This window comes from Vanellus vanellus (genome assembly GCF_965231255.1).
Source record: "Vanellus vanellus genome assembly, chromosome: 3".
Lineage (NCBI taxonomy): Eukaryota > Metazoa > Chordata > Aves > Charadriiformes > Charadriidae > Vanellus > Vanellus vanellus.
The window spans coordinates 32,751,965-32,766,566 of NC_138907.1; the positions used below are offsets into that span (position 1 = coordinate 32,751,965).

At 37.6% G+C, this 14,602-nt stretch overlaps 1 protein-coding gene across 1 annotated transcript in view; it reads right to left on the reverse strand.

The window, feature by feature from the left end:
- Positions 1–14,602, reverse strand: part of BABAM2 (BRISC and BRCA1 A complex member 2) — a 178,726-nt gene that overhangs the window by 27,104 nt on the left and 137,020 nt on the right. Inside the window, exons 9-10 of the mRNA XM_082481405.1 lie at positions 12,828–12,898; positions 11,215–11,297 (exon numbers count right to left, since the gene is read on the reverse strand). Coding sequence (XP_082337531.1) covers positions 11,215–11,297; positions 12,828–12,898 — 154 coding nt within the window. The remainder of the gene's footprint in view (positions 1–11,214; positions 11,298–12,827; positions 12,899–14,602) is intronic.

Sequence of the window (14,602 nt, forward strand, 5' to 3'; positions counted from 1 at the left end):
TCCAACTTTGGCCAGAGACTGCCTCTGCATTCAAGTACTTCTGATGAAGTAAGTCACGGAAACAGGAAATACAAATCCCAGGCTCCAGAACTGTCTCTTATTAGTATATATTCATCATCTTTTTGCTTGTTCTTTTTTTGGTTCACTAAATTTCACATTCTCTCTGCCTCTACTTGCAACTGAGCTCACACTGCTGCAAAAAACAACTCGTGGATTTGAATGCACTGCCTCAAATTGAAAAGTTCCTTGAACTCAGTGCTCTCCAGTTTTCATGATGTGTTATTGTGGACAAGAGCCACGGGAATTTACAATGTGACTCGGTGGTAACACAGATACTGTATTATATAATCCTCCTTACACATCTATCAAGCTCTGTTTTAAAAAGAAAATTTCTAGTGGATTTTCTGACGTGAGTTCTTTTATGGGAAAGCCGTTGCAGACAGCCTGGACGATGGATGAAAAATCTTCACTTTGCTTCAAGGGAAAACAGCTATCTTAATTTTTTTTTTTTTTTTTTTTTTACACAGAAGTTCCAGTACAGAAGGCCTTTCAGGAACCATATTTATCACTGTCCCGGCTGAGAACCCTGAACAGATTCAGCCACAAGCATTTTGGGGACTGTAGTGGCTAGCCCAAATCTCTGCAGGGCAGGATTTCAGGCTATTTTGCCTTGTGAATCTTTCCTCGACTCTTGTGTGCTGAAGGCCTTTAGCCTACGTTGTGCTGGCAAAAAATGAAAGGGTGAATTTGGCTCAAAACACACAGGATTGCAAAATACCACAGCTATCCTGCTTTGGTGCGGGATGATGTAGTCTTGCAAGAATGAGAGAGCAAGGATGACAAATAACATATCAATGGCATTAGTGTGGGATTTTAGGTTAACAGAGCACAGTCATAGGAATTTGAATTTGTTAAATATTATTAGGGCTAACATCCCTTCTGGAAAAAAAAACAGGTTCTTTGCAGGAAGATGCTATTTTGAAATCAACATTTCAAAATTTCAAATGTGAAATGAAAAGCTGTTTATGGAATTTTAGCTGAGACACTTACGGCACTTTGGGTGTGTTGGTAATCACAGCTGGTTTTGAAATAATTAAGTCTGCCCTTGCTATGGGAAATATCCACCCCATCAGCAGAGTCAACACATATAGTAAATGAGTAAGGTGACTTATATACAAAATACTTGTAAATAATGAAATAATGAAAATAAAGTAAGTACTATGAAAAAAGACAACTATGTTTTTTCTTAACTGAATCGGTTATGTATCAATTGAATGTACAATATTAATCAATGGAAGATAAACATTGAAATGTGATTGCAATAATGGAAACATGGCAATACTTGGGATTACGACAATTTAAGTGAATATATGAAATACACAGCTCCTTGTTTCATACTGGAAAATGGGTCTGGCAACAGAATAACTGATGAAGGAGCCAGTCCTGTAACTGCATTTGTATAATGATTGATCCTTGTAACAGAACAAGATCTTCTTGACCTTTGTCAGCAAGTATAATATTCAAGAATGAGAAGGGAACCCACTGAGATGGTAAGAAGATAAGGTTATTAGAAAGTCATTAGGAAGAGTTCAGCTGGAATAAGAAAGGGCGAAAATGCCAAAGCACCTTTTCTTTAGCAGAGGTTTAACGCATTATGTCCAGAATGGCCCGGCTGCTGACAGCAGTTATTGAAAGTGCTGGCAAATGCCCAGTTTGCAGTAACTTTGGTGATGTTCTTTGTGACATTAAGGAATGCTTGAAGGAATCTAATTTTCTTTATTTTTTCCTTATGTTTTATAATTGGACAGGAATGACTTTCAGTTATTGTCAGTCCAGGTTAGATCTGAAATAAGAATTGCTGCTTCTTTTTTCAGAATTTTTGCACCAATAGTATGTGCCTTTCCCTAATGCGTCCTGTGACATCACACCTATGGAAATGGCCAACTTCAAAGTCTCAAATACAGAAGTGGTAATGGAAACAATGACTTGTGATGGACTGAACTGTTCTGACATATTACAGAGATGAGATTTGTCTACTTGTGGATTTCAATGAGACTAGAATAAATTTATCATAGTTTTCTTTGTTTTGGTTTGTTAGCTGTTTTTTTAAATGTAAAGTATGTAACCCACTTATTTGAAGAAGACTGCATGACACTACTGTATCTATCTTGTGGTTCTCCTTCACCTGATAATGGGAACTATGATATAGTCCAGGCACCAATGGCAACTAGATTTATGATTACTGTTGTTTTGATTTTCTTTCAACATAGGCAGATGATACGGTTGCAAAAATATCCCATGTCTTTATCATAGCCTGTATCTTTCTTTTTAATAACAGCATTTTTAAAAAAAGTGACAAAAATAGTTTAAATACCGTAAGTTACAGTCATGTGCTGCAGACAGAGTATCTAATTCTTTGTTTAGTCTTACAGAGGAACTAAGTAACTGATCAAATCAAGATATTCTTCAAGCAGTTTCCAGCTATGTGGTCAAAGACCATAAAAAAGTGATGCAACTTAACCCAAAAACTATTTTATAATGCCTACTTGCTTTGGAGTGTCATCACTCACCTCAACTAAGTCATACTCTTTTGGGTTTTTACAGCAAGACTGGACTACGTCCTAAAAATATCCCATGGAATACTTCATAATCCTATATTGAGCCCAAAGAAATGACGTAATGGCCTCCCAGGTCTTTTCTTTCGCTAATTCCTGTAACTATGATTATTTTAATTAAGAGACAGGCTTTTTATTTTTACCTCACTAGCTTCAGCTAGTGACATCTATTTAGCTTTATTTTTACTTCAAATTCTCAAAGACCTTCGCTCCCTCCCCCTTCCATTTTTATTTCCTTTTATTGTTTCTGCTGTGACAGTTTCTATAGTAACTTCTCTAAGTGCTGATGAGATTGATGCTACTAAAAGCTGCTTCTTCTCCATCTGAATTGCTTGAAGCTTGTACTTTAAATACAGTTGCAGTAGTTATGGGTGTAAAAGCAAGCCGTGCCCTTTCTTGGTACAGGCTGGTGACCATCGCATGTTACTGGTGGAGAAAAAGTGAAAACTCTTCCTCTGCTCTCCCAATACAGAGGCACACTGCTGAACGCTGGGAAGTTCTACATTAATTTCCAGCAGGAGAGGAAGACTTTTAAAGCATGTTTTTACCTGAAAAGCATCTGTGCAAAAACATTGGCTTTTCTCACTGATGCTTTATTAGGCTTATGAGGCTTGCAAAGAAATTCTTTTTCCTGTTTTAAATGTTGCCTGGGACTTGAAAGGAAACCGATTTATTTCATTCTCATCTATGATCAGCGTGACATTATCCTGCAGGTCAAGAGGACCCTTTGCTGACACACATGCTATCCTGTTCTTTCAAGCTCCGCTCCTTGCAGGCTTTCAGCTTTCAAATCACAAGGCAGTGTAATCCTGCCAGACCAAGCAGTCAGCTAAGCCACACCAGATTTTTTTAAAGCTGAACTGAAATCTACTGCAATACAGGCCCATTGCCTCTTCCCACTCTTGAACATTACAATTTATCACTTTTGCCCTTGCAGCCACGTTTCACTCTTCTAAAGACTTATCCCTCCAGTGTTTTTCCAAGACGTAAAGAACTAGTTTGTTGAACATAACTCTTTTAAGCCATGCTTTCTAGGCTACCAGGCATTTTTGGTGTTCTCTTGTGAATACTCCATTTGAGGATGAAGCCAAGACAAATAGCAGGATCACAATCCTAAGCTTCAGGGAGCAGACTTTGGGCCATTTGGGGATCTTGCTCCTCCTGTGGAAGAATCCTACAGGATAATCTCCTGGAGAGAAGAGAGATCCACGATCACCTCCTCCAAGCTCAAGAATGGTCCATCCTAACAAGCAGAAAGTCAAGGAACAGTAGCAGGAGGCGTGCATGGATGAACAAGAAGCTCCTGAGAAAACTCAAACTTGAAAAGGAAGCACATGAGGTGTGGATACTCTCTGAGCATGCAGAGACCGAGTTGGGAACATCAAAGCTCACCTGGAGTTGAATCTGGCAAGGGGAGTTAAGGACAACAAGATGGGCTGCTACGGGAACAGCAACAGCAAAAGGACTAGGGAAGATGTGGGACTGCTGCTGAATGGGGCAGGGGAACTGGTGATAAAGGAGACGGAAAAGCAGCTTAAGCACTCCCTCCTTCCCCCATTTAAACATCTTTGTGACCAGTTCCATCTCTTAACTAAGGTGTATTTCTTATTGTTTGAAAGTAACTTATATTTACCTATTTCATAAAAGGCATGCAGCAGTCGCCTTAGTGTGCCATTGCTGTATCACACGTGGATTCTTAAAAAAAGTTTACTTTGGTGACAAAGTAATTGTCATTGGGTAGAAAGAGGAAGGAGACAGGGAAGAAGGATTCAAAAGTCTTTCTGTTATTGATGCAGCTCTTATTTCTAGAGATTTCATATCTCAAACAATCCTGTGATGTTCTATATCACCTTGTTTTTATTTGAAAGCATTCCCTGGTATTGAACCCAGGACTGATCCATGTGAAACCCATGCTTGTCATCTGCTTTCCCTACTTGCTACTATGAGCAATTTTCAACTTACTGTATCTCACACCTTTAACATAGTTCTCAACTTAGAGAAAAACAATCTGTGAATGCCATGTGAGACAACATCAAAATGTGTAGACATAAGACACAGACATAGAGGAAGAAGAAGTATCACAATCTGTATACAAGTTCCAACTCTGTCAATGACTTTTTGTGACCTAATTACTTTTTTCAAAAATTGAGTGAATAAAATAGGATTATGTCACGTCACTATCTCAGGCATCTTTTCTGAGAATTTATTAATCTGTCATATACTTGGGCACAAGTAGTACTCTAGATGTATCTATTAGATAACAAAAAGCAAGAGTTAACTTTTCTAAAAAGTGCAATTTTATAAGAAGTTATTACAAAACCTTCCAGTCCATTTGTTAAAGTGCTCGTAGTTCCTGGAAGAACATCAATTAATGTCTACAGCAAGATACTAGAGTTTTAAAGGTATGGCCAGTATATGCTTTTGTCAGAACTTAAAAAGGTTACATCCATGGTAACATCCACAGCAAAGTGACACTTAAAATACTTTGCCAGTCCACCCATGTCAGGCCATCATAAAATACTTGTAAAACCTAATTCTTACCACAGCAGTTGTTTCCTGTTTGTTGCTGTTTGCACCGTGTTTTATGAATTGCCTTGTGTCCGTTCTCCCTTTTTTAGCAGAATTATAAGTATGAACCTAAAACTAGTTTACAATGAGTGACATGATTACAAAATGAACACAGAGAAACAGAAAAAGAGGAAAAGAAAACTTCTGTTTTCAGGTTCACTTGCAGTCATAATGAATACCTAAACATGGAAAAATCTCATTCAGCTCATGTACAAGTAAATACCCAGGAGGGAATCAAAGGAACACGATGTTTAACGTACTCTTAATGTCAAAAAATAAATTATCAGCTTTCAAGGCAAATTTCAAACTAAATCTAGTTGGCAGCGTCCCTTAGAAATAGAGGAGAAAAATATGCAATGGAGAAAAGTGATCAGCAAAAGGCTAACTGATTTGCCAAATGCTGCAATTCAGTCCCGGGACTAGCCCCGGCCTATGCCTCGTTAAGTGCAGAACTGTGCGCCTGTGACTCAGGCTACTTTTCCACCACACTGCCTGATCCACAGCACTGCAGCGTCTCTGCAGCTTTCACTGACTTCAGTTAAGCGATGCGCACCTCACTACACAGCAAATGTCAGAGAATCCTTTCTTTTGTGGCAATTAAAACTTTGTACAAAGCTTTGAACTGCTCAGGGTATATTTTGCTGTAGGCAGAACGACACGTGCTCGGGAACTTTCTACACCAGATTCAAAGAAGTACGTGGTACTGTCCTAAAGTACTGAGAGTCAGAGCAAAAGACTGCCTCATGAGACACTTATCTGCCTACTGAACAGTCAAAAAATTACTCCCAATCATAAGATCCAAATGGCTCTTGACTTCTGCCACCCAGTTTTACACCACTGGGGCTCTGTTAATCTCCAGTTTCTCATTTAAGAACAAAATGACATCCCTATCCAATCTTTGCAGACTTTTTTGATCAGCATTGAACTTGTCATACTAGACTCCCAAAACATTTATTTTGTTATGCTTGACATTTCTGCTGAACTATCTTGCTTTCCTGACACAACCAGACATCACTCCGTTCTCCTATACCTTGTTACTCACAGTCATATTAGTTTTCACAGTCATAAATTCCCGTTTTCATTTAAGGAACAATGAGAAGAATAAGAAAAGCACTATGTAAGGAAGCCCAAACACCTCGTTAGATAAAAGCTCACAGAAGCGACTAACGTAAAAATTCCCCTCAACACTTGGCCCTTTTTTAGGAAACGACTTGGGCAGTTTATTTTTCCATCCCTTTTCTTGAAGAGACTTCTCTTTCATAATCAGACTAACTTCCCTGAAGAAGTAGAGCCAATGCAATCTTAATTTCCTCCAAAGATTTTTGTCCTGCAATTTTAAGTGTTAATCATGATGACTGCCAGGCACTGATACTGATGAAGAGCAACTCTTGAAGGCTATCTTCAGCTTCCAAAAGGTATGCGAACAAGTCTTCCATGACAGAAAATCAAAAAATATATATTTCTAATACTACCAACCCCACTCAACTGGTTTATTCATACTCCGGTAGCACACAGAAATCATTGTGCATGTTCCTACTGCATTACAGACTATATCAAAACAACGAACCCTAGCTACTTCTCACATTTACATTTAACAAGATCTATAGGTCCTATACAACAGAGGGCTCTACGGCCAAAACTAGAGGCAGATAAAGGTTTACTGAAATATTTACAGGAATGTTTACACAAAACAGGTTCATGTTCTGAGTTCCAAATTGCTCAGATAAACAAATATTTCTTAAACATTTCTATTATCCCAGTGACTGTGGAGTTATTGAGGTAGGCATGTGATTTTCAAATAGGAATCTGCAGAAGCAATTTCAAAAAGAACAATAAATACAATCTTAGATGAAAGAAAATGCTTTTGCCTTCTCAGATAAGCTCTCCTAAACCCAAACAACAAACACTAAGCAATCAGACACACGTTCATCTAGGAGAAACCCTCCAGTTAAGCCATTACCAAACCTCCTTGCTAGCCATTTACTATCACAAAGTCTAACTTGTTTATTTAAACAGCTGCAGGAGGAATAGATGAAGGGGCTGACGAATGCTCATTAGTTCTGTTGACTTTCGGGAGGTGGGGCAATCTCCTTTAAAGGGCAGGTAACACCTTAAATACCAGATGCCTGAAAAATTAACATTTACCTAAATTCTAAGGATTATTGTTGCTCTACTGAGTGATTAAAACAATATCTGAAGCCTAATGAGTTATTTCTGTTTGGAACGGGAACTGACAGAACAAATTACTTCTTCAATGCAATTTTGTTTATTGACAGTGATTCCTCTTTCTCCGAATGCTACTGGAATAAATTGCACTTTTTTCGCCCAGTAGTGTAAAACTTGTCTTCCCAGCTACTAATGCGCCTTTCAAAAATGTCCTATTTTTTCTTCCCCTCCTCCCAAGCCTCATCTGACAAACATGGCTACCAAAAATTCTTTGCTTGTGTCTTTATTTTCCAAGCTGCTTTCTGAGGCTGTGGACAGATGTGCTAATCCAGATCCAAAAGAGGTTTAGGTGAGTGAACCCCAATTGTTTAGCTCAGGCCATCAATTCAAACCATGTAAGTTGACTGTAAGTTGACTGCACGGGCACACATTGCTCTGCTGACAAATGTGCAGATCGCAATATCTAAACCAGAATGCATCAGAAGCTGGTATTGATGACTTCCACCGAAAACGCCTGAATCCAGAAGCGGGTGCCTGCCCAAATGCCGATACTCGTAGGTATAACCTCCTATAACCCAATTAATGCTCTGGGCCCCTTGCTTGCTCTCCTGTGTAAAAACCTCCTCCTTGCTAAGCTGCTGCCTATTTCTGAACTATTCTGCTAGGGGTAGCCACAGAACTGCACAGACAGGCAAGAGGGTGGACAAAAAGCTACTTCAGCTGGCGCTCCCATAGCAAGAAAGCGGGTTAATTAAACTTTTACATGAAAAGCACTTTGGACCTCCTGGATCACCGGTATTACTCAATGCAGAAGCTGAAATCCTTTACAGTTAGCCAAGGTCAGTGGCAGCAAGTGGTCCCACCAACCTCACCTAAGTCTGAGATCCCATAGAAACTTAAGATGCAAATGCTGGCAGCTTCCAACGTTCTCCGTCCCCTGAAATATTGCTCAATGAAATGAAACCTTTTTAGCTTAGTATCTGTCCTTTTCAAGAGGTCTTAAACAAATAACCACTAACACAAGCAGTGTTTCATTTGCTGTTGCAACTGGTCCAACTTCTGTCAACCTCCTTTGTGCTGATAACCTAAAAATCCTGTAAGATAAAAACTAATCTCTGAAAAGCCTATATATAGGTTGCTTTGAAGTCCTATTCTCGTGTCCATACCAATAAGGCTACTTAATTCTTAATTGTGCACAAATAATGTAACTTGTGCTCATATTTATATATGGCATAAATACACAGAATGTATGCAGGAACAGGAATATGAAGAAATATCTGTCTCCAAAAGCCAATCCTAGCTGATTTATAAACAAGAAGAGAAGAAACCAGGAGTTTATTGAAGTTTACTTACAAAGCTTCATACTGAGCCTTACTCATAAACAGTATCAATATCAAAAGCACTAAGCCTGATTAATGATTTCCTCTTCCATGTGGATGCATGAACTTCTCTGAATGTTTATTTCTTCTGTCGTATATTTGAAAGCACTTGATCAATTTTCAGAACTAAACCACTAAAGCAACAGTTCCTTTGACTGCTCTTTGATCTAATGTAATAACTTTAGCAGCTACATTAATCCAATGATTAAGTTTGCAATTAGGTAGCTCTTCTGTGTTTTAAGGGAGAGTGGGTAGACTTTGCTCTTCATTCTGTAACTACTGCACAAATGTTTGGGTTTTTTTGAGCAAGTGAAATTGTTCTGAGGTTATCGAGCTTTGGCAATCCAGAACTACTTTTCCGTTTCTCTCCTCTTATCTTTAATTCAGTTTACTCAATAAAATGATTCTGAGTAATTTCACTTTATTTCTAATGTGTTTTGCTTTCTAGTTTCCAAACCAGTTTGTAACTTTGAATGCAAATAGTTGCAAAAAGACCCCAAAGTTATTTTTGAAATCTCTGCATGTATTTTTTCAAGGAAATACAACTCACGTTAGGGTCTATATATCTCACAATCTCAATTAAACCTAAAATTTTAACCAAAATTAAGATGCCAGCAAAATTTACTATGGTTCCTTTCATTTGATTTGCCACGGTGCTTGCTGTATACCGACCTAGTTATTCTTCTCTGAATACTTTCTCTCTATATTATGGTAAATATATAAAATAGAACGCTTTTGAACTTATGGCTATCTCTCCCAGACATTTTATTAGACGCTTGCTAAATATTCAACCATAATATACATAGTTATGTCAGTGGTTAAGAGATGAAAGCCTACATTACTTCACTCAGGAAATGAAGTGCAGGTTTCGGTCCTTTCATTGCAATATCCTTCGATGCATGGAACATAAATGTTTTTGCAGTGGATTGTTCAACAAGCGGGTGATGCAATGGCTTACACAGCTAAGTCACCGTATGATTTCTAAGGCCACAGGGTTAATACATAGTGATAAACCATTCAGTTATAATTGTAGCTTTCGTGCCAGTTAAATTGAGCACTGCGAATACTACACAGTTAAAACCTACTCTGTTATTTAACAGAAATTTGAGTTTTGAATCCTCTGAACTCTAACTGTTTCAACATCTATTAAGTTATATTATCCCAAGGCAAAAATCAAAAGCACAGGAATTTTAGCACCAATAAAACCAAGCGAAACATATTGGGGAGTAACAAAGGTAGGAAATCGTCAAGAAGGTTGAACATAAAGAAGCATCATCTCAAATAAGACAATCACCCAGTGACCAATTCTCAATTGGAGTTGAAGAGTAAGTAAAGATGTAGTAAGGACAATTTTTCAAAAAAATATCTGGTTTATGTCTTTTTTCCACAATGTAAATAATATTAATGTGTTTTTTAATTTCAGGTTTGAGAGTTTTCTAGACCAATTATGGTCCTTATTGTCTGGAAATCTTAGGTGATAAAAAGAAAGGGATCAGTGAGACCATTTTTTATGATCTCCAATACAACACAGAGTGAAGGACTTCTCTGAACAATGGCAATCCCCACTTCTCGCTTTAAAAGCTCTGGGACAAATTTCTATGATGTCATTAGCTTTCCACATGAAAAGATAGCCCAGAATCAAAATGACATAATCTGAAATAGGCCAATGCTAGAGTGCTAACAAACACCAATGTTGCAGCTGCCCAAATTCCACTGCAATTATTTTACACAAAGGTGAAAAGTGTAACAATCAAAAATAACGGGTAACATGACTGAATTTGCCTAAACCCAAATATGTTTGATACCTGTGAAATTCCCCTTACCATAGGGTAAAATAATGACTGTTATTTAAGTTAACAAGTATAAGGCTGTAATAAAGCCACACTTACTAATTTCTACACGAAGTAATTCCTATATATTTATTTAAGAATGTCTTTTTGAAAGTAATTCAATCTTGATTTAAAAATTTTAAATGACATCAAATCTAGCTACATACTGTTGCAAGCTGTTAGACAGTTTTGCCTACACAGTTTCAGTCTAGGAATAACTTTTAGCTCTTAATGACAGCACAGTATTATTTCTCATTCAATATATTTTCCCTACACTAGCGTGTCTTTACTATCACTACCAATGCATTAATTCCTGACAATGATTTTAGGTATTCCCAGGTTAGGTATAGCATTGGTCCTCATTATTGACACTTTTGAAAGGAAGAGTTACAAGTGTGAAATTACCAGAAAAACTTCCCTGGATGCTTTTGGTGTTCCATAAGGCAGGCAGTACACTATCGATGTGGATCTTCTCCTTCTCCAACTACAATCAGGACTTTGAGTTTTCCAAGTGTCATGGCCACATCAAAAATACATTAAGCACTGGATAAAAATAGCTAAAACATTTAAATTGTTTCCTGTAATTGTATTTTTTCCCTTTTGAACTTGTATCTTCAAGAGGATAGACATTTGTGCCTGAGGCAAAGAGTTACTCACTGTGAACAAGGAAGCAAAAATCTTTCCACATCAGCAACAGAGTAAGCTTTGTGAAGCCTTCTGCATCATATTCCACCACACCACTATCAACAAAAAATACAAAAAAATGAATACAATTTTTACCTACCATTCATTCTAACACTGAACGATAAATATGTAAATTCTGTATTACAGGGATTGGGTTTTTTTTTGTTTCTTTGTTCCAAAACTTCCAGTATTTGCTTTATTTATTAACAGTTACAATTTAACAGCTAAATTAAAATTAGATTAAACTTTTAATCTTAATAATCTTCTTATTTATGCTGTGGTATTGGAGTTTCTTACCCGAAGAAAGGCCATATTCAGTTTATATAAACACACTTTAGAATGAAAGGAGACCTGCTAATGCACCTGCAGTACTAAATTGATAAAAACTGCACACACACAAATTCTCTGTATGTTACTCAGATTAAGATAGTTTATTGACTCTGTCGTAAGTGACAGGGTAAAACTAAAAATGTGCAGACTAAGAAGAGTTTAAATTTGAAAATTCAGAAGAGGATATACAAAAAAAGCATAGCACTAGATCATGTGAAAAATCAAATATAGAAGACTTGTTCAGTAGACAATTAAAAATTTCAACCATCAGGACTCGGTATTCCCCAAAAGTCTCAAGCACATGAATCACTTCACAAGTGAAATAAAATCATAGGCACACCTGGGCCATTTCCATACTGTAGTTTTCTCAGAAGAAAAAGAAATATCTTATTTTCATAAGGATTGAGCGTGCACCGACTGTCTATGTACTCATATATCCAATTCAAGTCATTGTTATCTATCTAGAGTTGTATAAAATTTGCGTGCATGCTAGGAACCACTTGTCTTCCTACCCTCAACTTGGGAGAACTGAGATTTGAAGGGCTCCCAAATATCCATGTCGTTTGACATCACCACTCAGAAGGAGAAACCCCCTCCTCAGAATGAGGTAAAGCACCGCTGGTCAGGCAAGCACTGTCGCATCGGCTCCTGGACTCTCCCTCACGCAGGTTTTAGGTGGGAAACCAAAGTGCCTCCCCTTCACAGTGCCAAGGGCCCCCTCATTAGTTGATTTGTGAAGCTAATGTGTGATCATGCTAGGACACGGACCTTTGAGCTGCAGGAGTTCAACATGACCTAACAGCCCTTTCTCTCTTGAGACAAGATACAGTTTGGCAGTGGGAGCAGCTGGTCTCCCAGTCCTGCCTTCATGCCGAGCAGTGGTTTCTGACTCCTGCAAGGCTTGGAACCGTACCCACTTCCCCATCCTCCCTCCTCAGTCGCTGCCTTATTACTGTAAGACCCCTCCAGTCATTTATTCAGAAATGAGCACATTTCTTTTGCACTAGGAGAAAATCCCTACTGCCCTTTTCCCATCAGCAGCTATTTTCTAGTAAAATCAGATTGGCAACTGGCACAGAAGTGAAGTAACTTCATTCCAGTACTGCTACAGAGAGACAATCTATATACATAATTCTGTGAAAACTGACCAGATTTCATCTTATCTGATGGAGAGCAGTCACGTAACAAAAGATCATGTGCAGAAAACAACACTTTCCCCCATGCTACAGAAAATAATGCATCAAAAGAAAACTTACGTTCCAAAGTGACTCAGGAAAGCTGCAATATACTCTCTTCTCTTATGGTATCCCTGAATAACATATTGTACCTTAAAAAAGAAAAAGAAACAAATCCAGAGCTATAAAAAGATAAAAAAAGCCAATGCTCCCAATTTGTCATATATTCCTCGTTTAAGGAAGATTTATGTTTGACATGGTAGTAGTTCTGAATCCTACATTTAGCTTGCATGGTTTCCCTAAACAATCCTAAAGTGCCTTTAAAACAAACAGTGGATCTTGCGCACAGAAAATCTTGTACAGAAATCTCTTCACTCACTTCTGAGTGAAACTTGTTACTTCACAAGATATTGAAGCGCTGTTTAAGTGCGCAAGATAAAGAGTGAAGAGAAGAAATGTGCGACCTTGCCTCGCTGAAGTTTGAGCAGGAAGCCACGATAGGCAAATCATAATTACCTGAACTGACAGTTGGTTAAGTATCAAAATAACATTCTGGTTATAAAAGAAAAGAACAAAAAAATTTCACAACCGATCTTGGGTGTTTTCTAAAGACTGCACCTCCAACAAAATCTTCTTAACACTAAGCTCTCTCAGTGGTTCCGTGCTGACTCAGGGAGCCACCTACTCAACTGCGAGCATTGATTTCTGAGGCATTCTGGGTTTTGAAAGACTTCCATCCTGGCACAGACAAAATCCAACCATGTTAAACTTGGAAGACTTAAGGCAAAATTCTTCTCACACCATGTATGTTTTCTTATTGATTTGAATGGGATTACTTAGCAGAACAGCGTGAACAGGGTTTGACCCATAACAGAAACAATGCATGTGTTGTCAAGCTGGAAGAGCATCTGGTTTAGAACTGGTTCCTTCGAGGACTTACGGTATGGTTCTTATATGATTCCCTATGTAAATCCCCTTGCCTTTCAGAATGAAAACTAACATTTTTTAAGCTTTTTTCCCCACCGAACATGAAAAGAACAGGAATAATATTTTTCTTGGCTATGGTAATACGGGAGTTCCTTGGCTGGCAAACGCTTTCCCAAATTTTTTGAAAAAGCCTTGATACAATCATTGCTGAGAGCTATCTTGTACCCCTTAAAGTTAAAGTCTATTTATAAATTGAGACTTATTTCATTTTATAAAAAACTACAATTATTTTGAAGGCTTTATGTAGGATCTGAAATGTTATTTTGGGAAAAGGAAAACATATGATAAGTTTGCTTAAGGGACTTTGTTTAAGAAAGGATAAAAACAGTCCTGTACACTTGCAGATTTTAAAAACAGAAAGTAATTTTAACAGAAAACCACAACAAAAACAACTCTAAAGATAGATTCCAATATAATTATGGAAACACATTTTGAAGAACTTTTTCTAAAAGATAAAATTATTTTCCTTGTTTGGACAAATGAAGGTAAAAATAATATACAAATACAAATAGGAGGTCTGTAATAGGCAGATTCCTAGATGTTGGCCCGTAAGCTTTCTTTTGAAAATTACACTTAAATAGAGGAGAAGCTTTCAAAATAATATACTCACTCTTTTTTGTTTAAACAGTAAGCTAACCGGAACACAACCTTTTCAGCAACCTTAAGTAGCTATTACTGTGTAAACACCCAAATAGACTGCTGATTCAGTTCATTTGGATGAAACATCTAAAAAGAAAATCACTGAAAGCATTCAAAACCTACAATGATGACTACGGTATGAGAACTTAGATATCTTCCAACTGGAAAAATAATATGCAAACGACACATTTGTATTTACTTGCAAAATAGTATGCTACAATGCAGTGTTG